The 20002-nt window shown below is 43.2% G+C and overlaps 1 protein-coding gene across 1 annotated transcript; it reads right to left on the bottom strand.

The window, feature by feature from the left end:
* Nucleotides 1–1500: 1500 nt before the first annotated feature.
* grsf1 (G-rich RNA sequence binding factor 1) lies at nucleotides 1501–19518 on the bottom strand. Its single transcript, XM_042332250.1, has 10 exons — nucleotides 19281–19518; nucleotides 15210–15363; nucleotides 13939–14094; nucleotides 12773–12916; nucleotides 9878–10016; nucleotides 8810–8988; nucleotides 6172–6284; nucleotides 4430–4565; nucleotides 2385–2468; nucleotides 1501–1846 (listed from the first exon to the last, which is right to left on the bottom strand). The coding sequence occupies exons 1-10, from the start codon at nucleotides 19458–19460 to the stop codon at nucleotides 1827–1829; spliced, it is 1305 nt and encodes a 434-aa protein (XP_042188184.1). The 5' UTR covers nucleotides 19461–19518; the 3' UTR covers nucleotides 1501–1826.
* Nucleotides 19519–20002: the final 484 nt, after the last annotated feature.

The following is a 20002-nucleotide window of genomic DNA, read 5'->3' as shown; positions in this document are numbered from 1 at the left end:
CAGGTAAGGAAAATAGTCACTCCTGCATATCTCCAATCTAATATTTACTGCATAAGATGCATAGAAGGAAGGTGATTGTTCCCAAGTTTACAGATGGGGTGCAAAAGATTTTATAAGTAAATATTTTTCTTCTGTTGCAGCCAAAATGAATTATTTGAAATATACAAGGCCTCCTTAAGTTTATCACTTAAAATGCAAATGTAACTGATATTTTTAAAGATATTTGCTCAGTTGACTTTGAAAGAATAAATTAAGGCCTTTCTTGCATCATTGAAATACAATTCCCAACTACTCCTGTACACGTGATGTAGAAAAAATTAAAGCTGTAATAAAACCGTGTTACCACATTTGTACAAGTAATGTTTTAATAATTAAAAAATCAGTATTTTACAATATTGTGATCAGTAAGATAGTGGTTTACCTGTACGTTACATTCCAATCTGACCTCAGCTGGAATACTGTGTATAATTCTGGTCACCGTGTTACAGTAATTGAAAGGGGTGCAACAAAAGGCACCTAGATCTAGATTGATAGCTGGAATTAGACACCCAGGTTATAATGAGAGGGTATGAAAGCTGGGAACTTTCACACTAAAGGCAGCTCAGGGAAATCTTATTTGAAGTACTCAAGATCCTATAGGGTATTGTGGAGTCCTGTAGCTCAATGGTTGGAGCACTCGCCTTGCAAGCGAGACACCTGGATTCAATTCCAGGCAGGGCAAAACTTTGGGCAAGTTTCCGAATCCACACACCTAATAATAATCCCTCCAAAAAACAATAATAAAATTGCTAATTTTCAATCCACAACTGTTTGTGGGACACTGCTGTGCGCAACTGGCTGCCGTGTTTTGCCCACAAATATACAGTCAATTCACTTTACAGCATTTTCTGTGAAGCGCTTTGAGACGTCTAGAAGACGTGAAAAGCGCCATATCAAATGCAAGGATTATTATTATTATAAATTAAACCCTAATATGTTTAAACATGATCAAATGTAAATTTCTAATGGTCAAAAAAAGCCTAGAAAAAGGAGAGACAAACAAGTGTGAGAGGGAAAGTGAAAGACAGTTCGGATTTAACTAGTGGTGAATATGTGGAACAAACTACACATGGACAAGAATTTTAAAAAATCCTTGCATTTGATCTTGCACCTTACATGTCAGGATGATGATTCAAATGCTTCACAGGATTTACTGTAAACTGTAGTGATTATATTTTGCAGGGAAGGTGGCAGCCAATCTGCATACAGCAATGTTCCACAAACAGCCATGAAGTGAATGACGAATATGTTCTTGAGGTTTGTTCGTCAGCCCAGCAAATTCACACAGCAATTAGTTAGCTAATTAGCCAAGATTTCAAATGAGGGACATGAGTCCAGGATTTACAATTTTCATTTTTTTAAAAAAACTTTGGGATCGGCCAGTTGTTGGGACTAAACGGTCTTCTAATCATGCACATTCCTACGTAACATTCCTATTAACCCACTACACACAAACAAGCGTTCAAGAATCAGCAAGCATGTAAACTTGCTAAAATATTTTTATTGTATCTTGTTTTATATTGAAGTCACGTGATGTAACATTAAAACGTGTTACAAGATATAGGATCCAGTTATGTATAACAAGCAGACAAATGGCCTCAATTTTCCCCTCATTATTTGTGATACCTCACAGGATATCTATCTGCCATCAGGTCCGTTGTCTAAAAGGTGAGCTTTGATCCAAAGTGTGCTTTGGTGCTAGTTCCTGCTTTCATACTTTCAAGATAACTTGCTTATTCGGAAGTGTTCATTTCCAGGACAAACGATGTTCCAGAAATCAAGGCCATTTAACCTTCTTCTTCAGAACCTAAAACAAAACATTAAACGTGGTATATGATTAACTGAATTATTATTGGTGTGGTAATTGGTTTGAAGAGATTCACACTGGACAATACCACATTACACAAAATTCAACAGTACTACTTATTTACATTCTATTCACACAACTATCTGGGATGTTTCTCTGCTCATGCATAGGAAGTTATTATTTTATGTATGTGAAAAATAGCTGAAGATATTTATATATCTTTATATAATATATTTATATATTAAGATATGCACTGTCTACACTGCACAACGCCTCATCCTCCAGTATTTCAACATTGTGACTGCATCCATAACATACCCACCAATGAACCTTTGTTCAAATACATATTGGCCAGAGGAATGTGGTATGGAGGAAGTCAGAGGAACAAATAAATTAAAAATCACAGCATTCATCTCTCTTGCATTTATTTCAAGTTCATCTAAATTGAACCCCAGTTCAGATAAGAGAATTGTTCACCTCAATCTCTCTACCAGCAGTTTGATGGATGTGTAAATAGAGAGAGAACTGGAGCCCTTACCCCTTTGTTGGAATCCCTGGTTGTATTTGCCAGTACTACTTCCGGAGAATGAAGAATTCAGGAAAAGTTCTATGTAACGATGTTCTGCATTTAGGAAAATCAGAAGTAAAAACTAAGATTTTAAACAGAATTTCGGTGGGGGCAGCTGGACCAAGTTTTGCTTATGCATTTCTGAACTAGTTATTAAAAACATTATAAAAGGAATACGTAATTCAAGATTATATTTTATAAACATTAAGGCTTTACATCTGTTATTCCCAAGTTATAATAATGATACTGATCTTTGCATTTGATATAGCGCCTTATCACATCATCGAGACATCTCAAATGTGCTTCACAAGATTTATTGTAATGTGTAATAGTCCTTGCATTTGATATAGCGTCTTATCACGTCTTCAAGATGTCTCAAAGCACTTCACAGAATATACTGTAAAGTAAATTGATTGTATATTTTGTAGGTGAAATGCCTGTAATTTGTAGTCCACAATGGCAGCCAATTTACCCACTGCGATGTCCCACAAACAGCTATAAAGTGATTGACCAGTTTTATATCGGGGTCTGTTGGCCAGGACACTAATAATAATCCTTGCATTTGCTATAGCGCCTTATGTTTTTGAGACATCTCAAAGCGCTTCACGAATATACTGTAAAGTGAATTGACTGTATATTTTGTGGGCAAAACACGGCAGTCAATGGCGCACAGCAGTGTCCTACAAACAGTCGTGGATTGAATGACCGATTTTTTTCTTTTGAAGGAATTATTACAGGACTCCTTTCACTATATAGCATCTTTCACATCGGGAGACATCCCAAAGCTCTGGACACGTCAAGGGTTTGCACTCGATCTAGTGGTTGAATTCAGAGCGGTGGGGGCAATAGGGGTGGGGAAGATGACCAAAGAGTCATCGGAAGGTAAATAGAAAGGTCTTGAGAAGGACCTTGAAGGAGGCAAGGGAAGGGGCAAACTCCAGGATGGAGTTGTAGAGTGGGGGCAAACAGGCTGAAAGTCCAACCGCGATGGTGGGGCGGACAGGGCGGAGGACTTGAAGTAAGCCAGTGCCTGCCAAATGGAGGGAGCGGGTAGGTTGTTAGGGTTTAAAAATACCTAAACAGTAAATTACAGGGGTATGGGGAACGGGCAGGTAAATGAGACTGAAAGGATTGCTCTTACAAGAGCAGCACAAACACAATCTTGTGTACAAGTATAAAGTTGCTGGTCACTTTGCCTAGCTGCATGATCTTTCTAAGAACCTCATGTACATGTGACAAAAAGAGCAAGAGAATTTAGCATATATTGATATATACAATATAATGCTAAACTTATATACATGTATATATATATTGATATATTACATAATACTAATATATATAATATATATATGTATGTATTACAGAGGGGTAGAGAGAGTAGTATGACAGTATAAATCCAGATGGAATAATATCTTATTTATCCCAGGTTGCTTATCCGCAATGGGCCAATTAGTGCAGATAAACATCTACTGTAATCATACTCCATCTCCAAAAATGTTGCAGCCCCGATCATCCTTGGATGAAGGAGTTCTGCTTGAAGATGAGCAATTTCTGTAGGACTGTAAGGAATTTGAGGCCTGGGTGGGGGGTAAAATGACTGAAGGGGTGCTCAAATGCGAAGGTCTTGAGGCAGACCTTGAAGGGGACGAGCTGAAGGGATTCTGGGATGGAGTTCTGGAGAGTGGGGGCAGATAAGCTGAAAGCCCAATCAGCAATGGTGGGCATGAAGCAGAGCCTGAGCAGAGAGCATGGCCAGGTTAGTTGAGTTTGAGGAGGTTGCAGAGCTTGAGGAGGTCACAGAGTTAGGGTGGAAGAAGACCATGGAGGGTTTTGAAAGGGTGGGGAATCCAGAGGGGTTGAGTGAGGAAAGCAGATAGGTAAGAAAACAGAGTTGATTTAATTCAATCATTGACAAGGGAGCTTTTGTGTCAATATCCAATAACATTTAGTTGAGTAATTAATGGTTTATTGGGAATCCCAGCAATTTCGGTTTGGCCATTAAGCAGTGCACTTACGTATACATGATTTGTTCTTCGACATGGCAATCACAGCATCTTCATGGCTAGCAAAATGCACGTCCGCTTCTCCTGTGGCTTTACCATCAGGCCCGTACTCCATAATGATCCGCAGTGGTGTCAGTGGATAGAAAAACTAGAGAAAAAGCAGAGCAATGCTTATCATTAACGTAATAACCCCAGATCCTCCCTGAGATTTGAATCAGAACATTCACAAAATGCCTTTAACAAATGAGAGAAAATATGAGATTATAAATAAAGCACCCTTTCAGTTGTTCACTTCTGCCAAGGCCTCTAAGTCATCAGACCCACAGGCTATGGTCCTCAACCCCAATCATTGATTAATCTGCTTTCCGTGCTGTTAATCCCCTCTGCTCCACCATCGGTGGCCGTGCATTCGGCTACTACGTCCTGAAGCTCTAGAACTCTCTCATTCAATCCCTCCACACTTTCAAATCCCGCCTAAAGACTGTCCTTTTTGATTGTGCTTACTGTCACCTTCCCCCTCCCTCTCCCCTGGCTCGGTGTCAGACTCTGCCACTGTCCTCACCTACAAAGCCATTCACGGCCTTGCTCCCTCCAACCTCTCTGACCTACTATCCTCCTACTTACCTGCCCGTACCCTCCGTTCCTCTGGCTCTGGTCTGCTCCACATCCCCCGCCCCAACCGCCCTACCATCGGTGGCCGGGCCTTCAGCCTCTCAGCCCCGAGGCTCTGGAACTCCATCCCCCAGTGCCTTCGCCGCCTCCTCCCTTTCCTCCTTCAAGGCCGGTCTCAAGACCTTTCTCTTTGACCGTGCCTTCAGCTCCCCTCTCGACTCTCTACCCCCTCCTCGCTCCCTCCCTCCCCTCACCCTGACCATTTCCCCTTGCTCGGGTCCTGACCCAACTGTCCAGTGCCTTGGGACGTCCTCCCGACGTGAAAGGCGCTCTATAAATGGAATCTTGTTGTTGTTGTTGTAAAGCTCTTTGTGACTCCTTCCTGATGTGAAAGGCGCTATATAAACATGTAAATATAAACAAGCAAACGTTCAGTGAAAAAAATCAACAAAGTAGACAAGTTAATTCCTCATCTGAACTTGCTCTCTATCCTATCTACAATATATAGCAATTATTTTCTTAAAGGACTACTATATTGTACTCTCAAAAGGATATACCTTCAGTTAGACTGAATTTGGTAACTGACAAAAGATGCCAAAAGAGAAGAAAACAGGTCAGAGAGCAAAACGAGTGACCAATGGGAAAAATGGCATTTGCTCTCCTGTTTTTTTCCTTATTTGACGGATTTCAGAAAACTCACATTCGCATTTCCCACCCCTTTTGCAAATTAAAATCAATATTGAACCAATGCAACTTTCTAACAGATCCTGGACTGATCCATTTCAGTCTTGCAAACACATTTGGGTAAAGTTTAGCAGCTAGCAGAAACCGCATTCGATTTCTCCTCCCTCCTGTAGGAAGCCATACAGTCTCTGCCTAACACAGCATGCTTCACACTTGGACTAAATAGAGTGCAGGACCAAATCTGTATTCTATATTACTACACATTGATGCCCCAAATCAAAGTATTGCTCGTATGAAAACTATTTCATGATTTTTTAAAAAAAGATTTATTTCTACCTGGCTTATTATTGATGCTAAAATCTCAGTATTACACACAGATGTGGCAGCTATTCCGGTGTGGTTTGCACACCACAAATATTCCTACATACCCTGAACATTACAAAAATACAAGGACTTACCTTCACAACGTCCTGGCCGTTGGCATTGAATGGGAGGCCTCTCATATGCACATTGTATAAATCAGATCTCTGGATACAGTGATTGGGTTCCAAATAGACTTTAGATGTTTGCTCTAGAAACACAAAAGCACAATTCCATTATAAATAAATCCAAGTATATCAGAGCACTTCAATAATCAGTGTTCAAGACTTTTTATTTAAAAACAAAGCTGATTTTAAAGACTGGCTTAATGATCAAATATATGAACCATCTTCCGGAGACTACTAATTCTAATTGGATCTTCAATTGAAGTATGAACAACAACAATAACAACACGTAGCACCCTTCACGCACTTGAGCACTTAACAGTGGCGAGCTTGATACCAAGCCGGAGGGAGGGAGATGACCTTAAGCATGGTCAAAGAGGAAGGCCTTCAGTTGTGATCTAAAAGAGAAGCGGGGCAAGTCGGATGGATTGAGGAAGAGTTCCAGAGTTTCAGGCCGCAGTGACTGAAAACACGGCCGCCAATGTGGAGTGGAGGATACGAGGACTAAGCAGGAGGCCAAAACCAGCCGAGCGGAGAGCACGGGTAGTAGAGTGGGGAGAAAGCAGGTTGGAAAGGTAGGGAGGTGCCAAGACGTGAAGGGATTTGTAGACCAGTGAGAGGATTAAGTTATTTTATAAAACAAAACTAACTGGAAATTGAAATGCATTTGTCTAATATTCTAGAACCCTACAAACTAATGATAGTCAAAAGGAACAGACAACATATTGAATGCACACCAGATTTATCAATATCTACTTTATCACTTCCAGCATTTAACCCTGGTTTCTTACTCAAGGAAGCTGTGAACATGAGGGAGAAGGGAATAGAGGGGTACGGGAGGAGTGGGGGGGGAGTATAAACTCCAGCACAGACTAATTGGGCCTAATGACCTGTTTCAGTGCTGTAAATTCTAAGTAATTCTATGCAAGTTAGATGAGGAAACTGAAAGGGCATGTTTAAGAATAGATCCCAATACACATTTTCACAATCAATTCTATGAATAAAATCTCACAGCAGCTGCAGTCAGCATGAATAAAGCTACAATGTTTAACCTGCGCAGCTGCCTCTGATCTCAGTAAGCTGTGACTGACGGACAGGACAGAAATATTCTGAAACAAAGTAATGCTGGAAATTCGATGTAAAGACTAAAATGCTAGAAATATACAGCATCCGAGAATTAAAACATTAGGCTTCCTCAGAACATCCCTGAAGGTGATTCACCAACAAAACTGTGTGCACCACTGTACTACTAATGCAAATGCTATAAATGAATTTGGTTTCCATGTTAGAAATGATCCCAAAAAAGATCCTCAGCCTCATCATCAAACATTACAGTGTTATTGGAGTCCATCACTTTTGCCTGTCATTTTTGTCATTACGACAGTCTTTAAAATCATTTAAAAAAGCATTTTGAACACTGATTATTGAAGTGTTCTGATATACTTGGCATTAAGAACCTAACTAACAATCAGCACCAGTTAGTGGTACTAACTTTATGAATGTGTGTCGTTACATACAAGCTGAGCTCTGGTGAATGTGATTCAGGAGCAGGAAATAAAAATCATGTTTCCCATTCCCAGTTGCTCTACTGCTGGAAGTGATTTTGAACCATTGTTCAAATACTGTAACTGCACCTCAGACAATTCACATTACAGCAGATAGTGAAAAATTAAAATGATTCACAAACAGAATTTGCTTAACTAAAAAGTCTCAGTGACCCAGCATCACAGAATTGAGAGAAACAATGGCAGAAAGCTGCAGGGTATAGGCTAACACCACCTTTTTGCCACTTGCACTTGTGTGCAGATGGTACCACAGCCGACAAGCAGTCAGCAATTAACATCGCTCAGTGCTGAGGAAGCAATACAGACAGCTGCACAGCCAAACAAACAGAAAAACTGCTCAAAATTTAGAACAGTATAATTAATGGACACCAGGGAGTAACACCATTTGAGATTTATTCTTGCAGTTCATAATTGGTCTAAGATATAATATAATATTTGCATTTGATATAGAACTTTATCACATCTTCGAGCACTCACAGAATATAATAATCCTTGCATTTAATATAGCGCTTTTCACGTCTTCCAGACATCTCAAAGCGCTTCACAGGATATGTTGTAAAGTGAATTGACTATATTTGTGGGCAAAACGTGACATCCAATTGCTCACAGCAGTGCCCCACAAACAGTCGTGGATTGAAAATGACCTATTTATTATTGTTTTGTTTTTTGGTGGGATTATTATTAGGCGTGTGGAGTAAGAAAACTTGCCCAAGGTTTTGCCCTGCCTGGAATTGAACCTTGCTTGCAAGGTGAGTGCTCTAACCACTGAGCTACAGGACTCCACATATATAATGTAAAGTGAATTGACTGTATATTTTGTAGGCAAAATTGGTCTAAGATGTACACTGGCAATCATATGTGGGTCATGCTGAAAATGCAGGACACGCTACTCAAACATAATTTACTTCCTAAGCCGATTTCCAGCGGTCAGGTCGGTGCAACCTCCCTTACGAATATCACATTTTAGATGCCAATGCCTCCTGAACCCCAGTTTTCTGTAACTCTGTTTGTATAATATCTTGGGTTTCCTTACTAAGATTTCTTACCATTCAGGCCTCTTACTTCTTCTTCCTCCACTATGTGCTCATAGGCATTCTTACTGATAGCCACAGCATTGCTTTCGGCATCGAAAATGTCCTGTGCACTTGGACATTGCTGTGGTTTCTTTGACGATCCTCTTTGAGAATGAAATTCACTCCTTTTGCTCCGAAATATCTCAACATACCTAGCCAAAAATAAAACAATAGACAGGAGTATGAGTCAGGTAGTACGAAATCCTAAACTACCATGTTTTTGTAAGCTTTCCCCCCCCCCGACAAACAGCATTTCTACTTTTTAATTGTTTTCCACATTTGTGGGGGAAAGAGATAAACTGGATCTACCTGGGGTTGGTTGGCTCCAACATTGGGATTATTAGTTGGTACAGAGTTGGGCTGAGTCAATGTTCTGTGCTGGATTTAATGACTCAGTACCCAAACCAGGCAGAACTTCCTATCACTGCTGATGACTGACTTTCTTATCTGTTCATTAATAGGAAGTGGAGAGGTGTTGACACATGGCTAGAGATCAGGATCCCCCTGACCCAGATCCCTCCTAGGGAACTGGTGATAGCCAGTTAGAGAGAACGAAGAAACAGGTGGCCTGGCACCCTTCTGAGCTGGGGAATAAGTGTGAAAGAGAAAATAAAAAATGAACTGTAAAGAATCAGGAGCAAAAGCAGGAAAGATTGTAGACCATGACCTAGTTGGAATAATACTTGTGTGGCTGAATATCATCAGTCAGCACTGCACATAGATAAATAATTACAGATTAATTCAAGCATCAAACAAAATGATCAGATTATTACAGTATTATAATTCACCCAAATGAAGTTTTATTTGGGGATGCAAAATACTGCAGATGCTGGAAATCTGAAACAAGAACAGAAGTCGCTGGAAACACTCAGGAGGTCAGGCAGCACCTATGGAGAAAGGAAAGTGAGGAATCGTTTCCTCACTTTCCTTTCTCCATAGATGCTGCCTGACCTGCTGAGTGTTCCCAGCGATTTCTGTTCTTGTTTCAGATTTTATTTCTTCTGGTGCACGAACTACAAATAAACACTGCATGATACACACCTGGGTCCTATCATCTCTCGGTCCTTTGTCAGTGCTTGATCTGCAATCTCCTGAGATGTAAACTGCACAAATGCGTCGCCAGTGTTTCTACCCCAACGATCCTGAGTCATTGTTATTCCACCTTCTTTAATTTCCAGACCTGTGGTTAACAATGATTAACAGGGAGAATTAGGAAACACACCAACCCACTCCAATGTGATAAACCAAATTGGCAAATGATGTGGAAGAGCAAGGTGGAGCAAATATCTCCTCTATTTGACAAGGAACATTAAGTGAAATAAATTTTTCAGGGCTCTGGGACATCTTTCCGATGCGAAGGGCGCCTACTAGTGTAACGTGTTGTTGTAAATTTGAGCAGCCTCAATCTTAGGTACCAGTCAAAGAGGCCCAAAGAACTAAACTGCTGACAATTTGCCTCAAATCAGCACTACATTTTTAGATACAGAGCATCTATTTATGAGATGGTTGTGACAGCCTCACACTCGTTTGGGGAGGGGCAGGGGCTCACACTCAGGGGCTGACTGACAGTGAAGGGCTCAAAATCAGGGACTGACAGACAATGATGGGCTCATACTCAGGGGCTTTTATCTCACACAGGAGCTTTAGAATTGGAGAGACTTTCAACCCGAAGAGATGAATGGATAGTGGGATAACTCACTGTATCCCTTGAATTCACTGCCGTTAATTCTACTCCACAATAGTGCCCGGTGGCTCAGTAGGTAAAGTCACTGATCAGTGTGAAACTGAGCCATTTCAATCAGCACGGCAATGGGAGCACTACACTCGTGCTAGAGAAGGGGGGGAGAGAGAAGGAAAAAGGGAATTCAACCAGGGTTTCCACTATTTATCACCACCCAGTGGCATCAGCAGGACAGGAGCAGGGTTCTATGGTCCAGCCCACTGCAGAGACTCACCATAACATAACATGTAGGAGCAAAAGGCCATTCGGCCCTTCGATCCTGCCCCGCCATTCAATCATGGCTGATCTTCTAATCTAACTCCAGCTAATAACCTAACCCTGCCTTATCCCCATATCCCTTAATCCCTTTTGCAATAAGAAATATATCTATCTCAGTCTTGAATATGTTCAAGGACTGAGCGTCAACAGCCCTTTGGGATAGTGAGTTCCATACATTCACCACCCTTTGAGTGAAGAAGTTCTTCTTCAACTCAGTGCGAAAGGGCTGGCCTCTGATTTCAAGGTTGTGACCCCTGGTTTTAGTTTCTCCAACCAGGGGAAACAATCTCCCACTCTCTACTCTATCATGCCCTTTGATGATCTTATAGGTTTCTATAAGATCCCCTCTAATTCTTCTATATTCTAGAGAATATAGGCACAAATTGGTCAGCCTATCCTCGTAACTCATCCCCTTCATCCCTGGTACTAACCTAGTAAATCTACGCTGCACCCCCTCCAAGGCAAGTACATCCTTCCTTAAATGAGGAGACCAAAACTGCACACAGTATTCCAGGTGTGGTCTCACCAGGGCCCTATACAGTTGCAGCAAGACTTCCCTACTCTTATACTCTAATCCTTTCATAATGAATGCTAACATACCGTTCGCCTTCCTAATTGCTGCTGCACCTGCAGACTAACTTTCTGTGATTGGTGTACAAGGACACCCAAGTCCCTCTGGACGCTAACACATTCCAATCTCTCCCCTTCTAAAAAATAACCCGCTCTACTGTTTTTGCTACCTAGGTGGATGACTTTGCACTTCCCTACATTATACTTCATCTGCCACCTACCTGCCCAATCACCTAACCTATCTATGTCTCGCTGCATTTTTTTTAATGTCGCCCTCTGTGTTGACACTTCCTCCTAGTTTTGTGTCATCCGCGAATTTAGATATATTAACTTCGATGTCCTCATCAAGATCGTTGATGTAGATGGTAAATAGCTGAGGCCCAAGGACTGATCCTTGTGGCACTCCACTAGTCACATCCCACCAATCTGAAAAGGACCCGTTTATCCCTACTCTTTCATTTCCTACCCGTTAACCATTCCCCAATCCACGTTAATATGCTCCCCCCAATTCCATGGGCCCTTAACTTTTGGACTAACCTTTTATGCGGCACCTTATCAAGTGCCTTCTGGAAGTCCAAATAGACCACATCCACTGATTCACCCTTAACTAGTTTACTGGAAATATCCTCAAAAAACTCTATGAGATTTGTCAAACACGACTTCCCTTTTGTAAAGCCACGTTGACTTGGCCTAATTATATTGTGCTCCCCTAAATACCGCACTACCACATCCTTAATCAATGAATCGACCGTTCAGGCCCACGGATGAAGAATGACCATTTGGTCAAAGTCCGTGAGCCATATGTTCCCATAAGCTTGGCTCAGTGGCAGCACTCTCACTTCTGAGTCAAAAAGTTGAGGGTTCAAGCTCCACGTTGGGACTTGGAACTCGCATTGTCTAAGCTGACACTCCAACACAGTGCTGGGGGTGTGCTGCATTGTTGGATGTGCCGACTTTCGAATGAGATGTTAAACCAAGGTCCCATCTGCCTGTTCAGGTGGACGTTAAGTTCCCATGGTACTACTCAGTAAAAAAGGGACATTCTCCTGGTGTCATGGCTAACAAACCCCCAAATAAAATTTGCGTCATTCACTTCACGACTGTTTCTAGGACATTGCTGTGCACAAATTGGAGTCCGAGTTTGCCCACAAATACATATTCACACTTCATAGTAAATCCTGAAGTGATTTGGGACATCTTCCTAATGTGAAAACCTATACTAAAATGTAAAGATTATATTATTATACGGACAGAACTCTGTGTGTGTCTGTGTAGGGTGCGGCACGGGGTGTTAATAATGGATTTTTCATCCAAATTCTGGAGAGTGAATAGACCAACAAAAGACAGTGATAAATCCTTCCACAAACCTGAAAAGAACCGACTAATATCATCCTTGGTGCAACTGAAGGGAAGCCCCCTGAGACGCACAACACCATCTTCAGTCATTTCTTTCTCATTACAATGTAGGCGTTTTAGCATGGCCTCTACGTCACTGTTGCTCATTTGGAAAACTAAAGCAATGAAGAGAAAAGATTCACTCATTACATTTTTCAAGTAGCAATCATCGATAAAATTGGTGTTGAGCATTTTTCTCCCCACAACGTCGAAGACAAAAGATCTGGAAAGAGAGGTGGGTTTTGGGATGGGACACATTAGGGACTCTGCCAATCTCGCTCATATCACTGATTACAGAAGGAGGAGGATTGCAGTGACGAGTCTCACTCGGATTATTATTATTATTACAACAACAACAACTTGGGTTTATGTAGCACCCTCCGCGCCGGACGGCGTATCAGAGCGCTTTACAGTTTCGGATCCCGGGATCTCTAAAGAAGCACCTCACGGATTGCCTGGGCCTGTTTCTTGCTGTACAGTCTTTGTAAATCTGGGCAACACAGATCAATAATCCTTGAATTTGGTATAGCACCTTATGTCAAAAGGACGCCTCAAAACCTTTCACAGGATATACTTTGTCGGCAAATGCAACAGCCAAATTGCATACAGCAATGTCCCACAAGCAGCCATAAAACGAATGACCAATTATTTTAATGTGGAGGGATTTTAAGCCAGAACACCAGGGTGGGGGTCAAGGGAGGATTTAATGTCAAGGGCGCTAATCGATTGTTTAAGGAGGGATTGTTTTCTGTCCAAGGTACTTCAGACACTGAGGTTAATGCACCTTTGGAATTAACAGTTCACCTTTGTGATATCAAGAGATTCACCAGCAGCTTCACATTACATTCTGCTGATTGTCACATTATAGTCAGGTGGCAGGTTCCCTGCTATTTCAAAATAAAATCTGTTGCACGCCGTCATGCCGCATAAGGAAGCTCTTCTACTACAAGTGGAACGAGGATGTGAAAATAACTGAAAATCTTAAGCTTGCTGCCGGACTGTCGATTTAAAATGCTGCAACAACAAATAAGAATGGTGATATTTGGACAGTCAGTTACTCAGGTTTTACAAGAAATGCTTCAGAAACATCCAGCCCCTGATGGTGGATAAGGTATTCTGTGACTTGCTGTTAATGTACCTTCTATATAACGTGAACCCAGGTACTTTCTGTCTTTCTCCAGTGCCTTGTTAATATCTTCTTCAGATTCCATTTCGACAATTGCCTCTCCACTCGGCTTCCCAGCTTTTGTGCGCAGGAAGTGCACACCTTTAACACCGTTCATAACTCTACAATCTAAGAGAACAAGCAGTGCTGTAAGTATAAGTAATGCGAACACATGCCAAGCGACATCAGACAACACTCACCTGAGATCGAGCAACAGATCCTCATTCAACGAACGGTTTTCTTCATATTCAATACATTCAATTTTTTCACCTTTTTATTGTAACGTGCAATTAGGAACAATAAGACTAAATTCATTTCAGTTCCAGACACTATTATAAATGCAATCTTTTATATTCCAGCAGATTAAAGTTCTGCGTCTTACTTACTCTCTGTTACATCTTACATTGTAAGTGCCTCTTACAATTCTCAGGATTTTGAAATCTTTGTGAAATGATTTTTTTCTTGTCAAATTTTTCCCTTGCCCTCTCCTTTATTTTCCTTCTGCTGGGATACAGCCCCACTATCGCCCTCTGGTACCTCATCAGAGGGGTCATTTTTCATGTGCGAGCTTTGACAATGAGAGTTGATTCGACTGTGGGGAGAAGAGGGAGGGGGGTGGCAGAAAGAACAAATCTGTGATTGGGCTCTGACAGGAAGCACAATCACTGGCAAGTTCTTATCCACAGAGCAACTGCGGCAAAGTGTTTGGCTTTTGTTGATGTGGTAGGGCTGGGGATTGAATGTCCCAGTGAAAAGGCAAGGAAGGCATCTGCTCAATGGCACTGGGAATGATAGAGCGTTTGCCTTTGACCTCCAGCACATGCGCTTCACTCAGCATTATAGAAAATGGCTAGATACAAGAACTTACAGAGGATCCCGCAAATTGTGTTCCTTTTTAAAATAAACTAAAACGGGGCCGTGCTTCAAGGACAGCACTTAAAACAGTTATCATTTCTCTTAAGAAAAGATAACTGTTTAGGACTGAAATGTCACTCCCCCTGCTGTGCATCTCTGTTGCTCGGTACAAACAAGGGCTGATAAGACTCAAGGAAGTTTTAAATAACTCTTACAAACAGCACCTCACCACAAAACTGAAAGTACTGCTTTACAAATAAAACTCCCTCGCATACAACTTGAACAATGCAAGAAGCCTCAAGGAAAGCAAGTTAAATTAAGTACAAAGCAAACTTTTCTGCCCTTCTCTCATGCAAATCTACTAACTTGGGTGTTCAAAAACATCTTACCTGAGAAAAAGTCCAGCACATCTTCTACTGAGCAGGTCCAGGGAAGCCCCCTAGCACGCACCACAAATATCCGATTTTGTTCCATTTCTAATGCACCCACATCATATTCAGGAAGAGGAGGGTAGTCTTCCCCCTGGAAAGGCTGATATATGTCCTGTGCGAGATTCAAAATAATAAGGAACATAAAGTAACACATTACAAACAAAGGTGATACAAACAGGTTCGGCACAATCTTCCCATCAAACACTGCTCTCTGGAGCAACCCTGACAGCTGCTGCACGCCTGGCTGTTTTCTATGATAAACAGATGAAAAGAGAGTGTGAGCTGTCCCATACCTGCTCTGTTACCCCCGTGTATTCAATGTTGTACTTTTAAGTAACTGAGGTCTACAAATAACCATTTGTACTCCATGTTCTTCTCTTAGGGCCAACCAACAGTTAAGATTTCCAATTTCATAACTTTGTAATTCCTGACTAAAATAAAAAAATTGAAAAAGAAATTATAATATAATAATCCTTGCATTTGATATGGCGCCTTATCACTTCTTCAAGATGTCTCAAAGCGCTTCACAGAATATATTGCAAAGTGAATTCTCTTTATTTTGTGGGCAGAAATTATTATCTTTCTACACATACGAAAACCAAGGACAGCTCCAGCATGTTGTGTCCCAGAGTCCACAGCAAATGTTGTTCACAAGATAAGCTCCAACCTCAAATACCACAGGAATTGTGGAGCACCAGTGAGCCAGTTACACATCTACCACACTGGAGATCAGCTGCTATTAAATACTTATATTTCTGACTGCTCATTGTCTCACTGTCCTGGGAGGCATAGCGGTCCCCACTCTAGTGAGTGCTGCGACATACATCGTCTCAGCATCACTCGACTTTGTTTGGGAAGAAGACACGGTGGATCCCCATCACTGTGCTGTTGTATGAAAGGCTCACAATAACCTCCTTTACTGAACTACATCTCATTGGATCCAGTTAGTCTTCTGGAAGCAGCCAAAGATTGTTAGCATTCATCCAATGGGTACGACAAAGCTACATGGCAGAAGGGCTTAGAATACAGTAGAGCTTTAAAATCTACTTCACTCTGATCAAGGATTTGAAGTAAATAAGGGGCCCAAATGATCTCATACATTTTCATGTGTCGTGTTCTTTAGACTAATACCATTTACTTTATATTTCCACTGTATTCTTCCCTGAATCTAATCACTTGCTTTAAATCTACATTCAATACCATTTCTCACTTGTCAATCCAACAGCCTAATCTTTCAAAATGTCTCTTTTTTATTCTGTCTGTCTCCCATTTCCACATAATTCATCAATAGTTTTAATAACACTGGCTCTAGCACAAAATCCCTGAGAAATCCCTAGTACCTTCCTTCCATGCTGGTTTAGCTGTAGTTTCCTATGATCCTGACAATTTCTGATTCATTTCAGAAACCTCTCCCTCCCCAATTTGGTGCTTTCCATCCTTGTGGTCAAATCTCCTGTATGGCATTTATATATTGTATTTTCTGAGTATTTATAAACTGGAACATGCCATTACAACCCGATTCTGTACTTACTCCTATCATCATTACCTGTTTAAGAGCCTCAAGTTAGGCATTTGACACATCCAAGTCAAATTTGCTATGTCATTTTTTCTGAATGTGACCAGGCCTCATTCTATCTCCTCCTCAACTTCTCTGCGACAACTGACACTGTCCATCATTTCACTATCTTTCTTCCACTTCACGGCACCATATTTGCATGGTTCCATTTTTATCTATCCCAAATGCTTTACTACATCTCTTCCAATAGCTTCTTATTCTATACGCAAACAGATACCTGTTGCATGTATATGTCTCCGAGCACTTCACAGTGGCAAGGTTGGACGCCGAGCTGGAAGGGAGAGATGGCCACAGGCCCGGTTGAAGAGGAAGGTTTTAAGGTGGGACTGGAGACAGATACAGGGAGGCTACATGGAGGGGTATAAACAGGGAGTTCTAGAAGTTAGGGGCCAAATGACTGACAGCTCAGTTCCCGATAGTGGCGTGGGGAGGATGCACAGCAGACCTGTATTACCTGAGTGGAGGAGAAGCAGACGAGTGGGGTTCAGAGCTACATATATATGCTGAACTAAACTCTATGTGTATTTCACTAACCTTGATTTCTGAATATTTCTAAATGACTACCTGCTTGCCTTCATTGAACCATGCCTCTGCCTCTGGAAGTCTCTTTCCATCGCATGTTGCTATGTTACGTAATTTAATTGACTTCATCGATATTTGTAAGATAATGTTGTGCCAAATTAGCGGCTGAGGTTGCCCATAAAATGCAGTCAAATCACTTTGTAGCATATCCTGTGAAGCACTTTGAGACGTCCTCCTGACGTGAAAGGTGCAATGTCAAATGAAAGGATTACAATATTACTCTTTCGCTCTAAGTCTTCAAAAACCTCCTTGAAAACACCTCTTTAAACTGTTTTTCATTAACACCTTTAAACTGCTCATTTCCTGGCTTGGTGTTCGCCACTTTGTTGGTAACGTTCTTCGAGATATTATTTCAGATGAAAAACTCTGTATAAAACAAAGTTCTTGTAACAGTAACCCTCCACATCAGCAGTAAGTGTAAGAAAGCATGACACAAACCTAAATACTTTTTGCATAGAAGGAAGCCAACAATAAACCCATTGTGTCCGTGTGGGGAGCCGCTTGGACGGACGGACCTCTTGCTTTGTCTGACAGAGTTAACAATGGCTATAGTCGTACTCTTCCACCCTAACAAACGAATGGCACCTCACTTTCTTGGGAACGCCAACCCGGAGTCTCTGCCCAACTCCTCCAATTGGACCAGTTCACACCCAGTTGAGCTGGGGTTTTGTCGCACGAGGTGTGAAAAAACAACTTTGGGCGGGTGCCTAATTTTTTAAAATTTATTGTTCATTTAAACCTGCAAAACATGTTTGGTTTTCCCCTTTGAAGACCTTCTCTTAGTTTCAAAAAGCACTGAACCGAAATTGATCACTCTCCTACCCATTGTAGGTGACATATAACATCAGGCTACTTTTGGGGGGTAGTATTTGGTGGACTTTGGGGCTAGAAATGCATTTCAATTTGTGGCAACCCTGTTTAAGACTGGTCTTAATCCTCATTAATCCAATAAATTACTCCAGTATTGCCAGCATCAGGAATTGTGGCGAGTTCATTTTTTTTAAAAATAATGTGTCTCACTCCCCTGCTTTTTTTCCCCCACCTCCACACACACACACACACCACACCCTCTCCCCTCTGGACATCCCCTTTATATTTTCTCTGACAACTTTTTTTTGCTCCATTTTGGCTTATGAAACACAGTCACCCCATTAATTACCACCTCCCACCCACTCACCCGCACACACCCCAACATCTTCACTCCCCCTCCCACCTTCACCCCATTCACCCCTCCCACCTTCACCCCCTCCCACCTTCACCCCATTCACCTTCACCCCCTCCCACCTTCACCCCCACACCTTCACCCCCACACCTTCACCTCCACACCTTCACCCCCACACCTTCACCCCCTCCCACCTTCACCCCCTCCCACCTTCACCCCATTCACCCCCTCCCACCTTCACCCCATTCACCCCCTCCCACCTTCACCCCATTCACCCCCTCCCACCTTCACCACTCCCACCTTCACCTTCACCCCATTCACCTTCACCCCTCCCACCTTCACCTTCACCCCATTCACCTTCACCCCCACACCTTCACCCCCCCACCTTCATCCCCTCCCACCCTCATCCCCTCCCACCTTCACCCCATTCACTCCCTCCCACCTTCACCCCCACACCTTCACCCCATTCACCCCCTCCCACCCTCATCCCCTCCCACCTTCACCCCATTCACCCCCTCCCACCTTCACCCCCACACCTTCACCCCATTCACCCCCCTCCCACCCTCATCCCCTCCCACCTTCACCCCCTCCCACCTTCACCCCATTCACCCCCTCCCACCTTCACCCCCTCCCACCCTCACCCCCTCCCACCCCCTCCCCCTCCCCACCCTCCCGGCCTGGGGCCCGGGTGTCTCCCCGCTGCTCTGACCTGCTGTTGGCCGCTGGCGGGGCCCCGGCTCTGGCTGTGGCTCTGGCTGTGGCTCCAGCACAGGCCCAGGGCCCGCCTCTGGCTGGCGGGGCGCGGGGCGGCGGCGCGGGGCGTGTGTGTGAAGGCGCGGGTCAGCAGGCGCAGGCTCAGCACGCGGGCCCGGCAACCGCTCACGGCCATGGAGACCCCGCGGGCTGACAGGCCACAGCAGGGCCGCGCCGACCGGCAGCTTAACACAGCCCAGCACACAGCGGGCACCCGACAGAGAGGCTCCCTCCACACACAGCGCCCCCTACAGACACTCCACACACAGCGCCCCCTACAGACACTCCACACACAGCGCCCCCTACAGACACTCCACACACAGCGCCCCCTACAGACACTCCACACACAGGGCCCCCTACAGACACTCCACACACAGCGCCCCCTACAGACACGCCACACACAGCGCCCCCTACAGACACGCCACACACAGCGCCCCCTACAGACACGCCACACACAGCGCCCCCTACAGACACGCCACACACAGCGCCCCCTACAGACACGCCACACACAGCGCCCCCTACAGACACGCCACACACAGCGCCCCCTACAGACACGCCACACACAGCGCCCCCTACAGACACTCCACACACAGCGCCCCCTACAGACACTCCACACACAGCGCCCCCTACAGACACGCCACACACCGAGAGACAACACTCCACACACAGCGCCCCCTA

Source organism: Callorhinchus milii, unplaced genomic scaffold (assembly GCF_018977255.1).
Source record: "Callorhinchus milii isolate IMCB2004 unplaced genomic scaffold, IMCB_Cmil_1.0 Scaffold1, whole genome shotgun sequence".
NCBI lineage: Eukaryota > Metazoa > Chordata > Chondrichthyes > Chimaeriformes > Callorhinchidae > Callorhinchus > Callorhinchus milii.
Note: the sequence above shows the minus strand (reverse complement) of the source record. Positions and strands in the feature narration are given on the sequence as shown.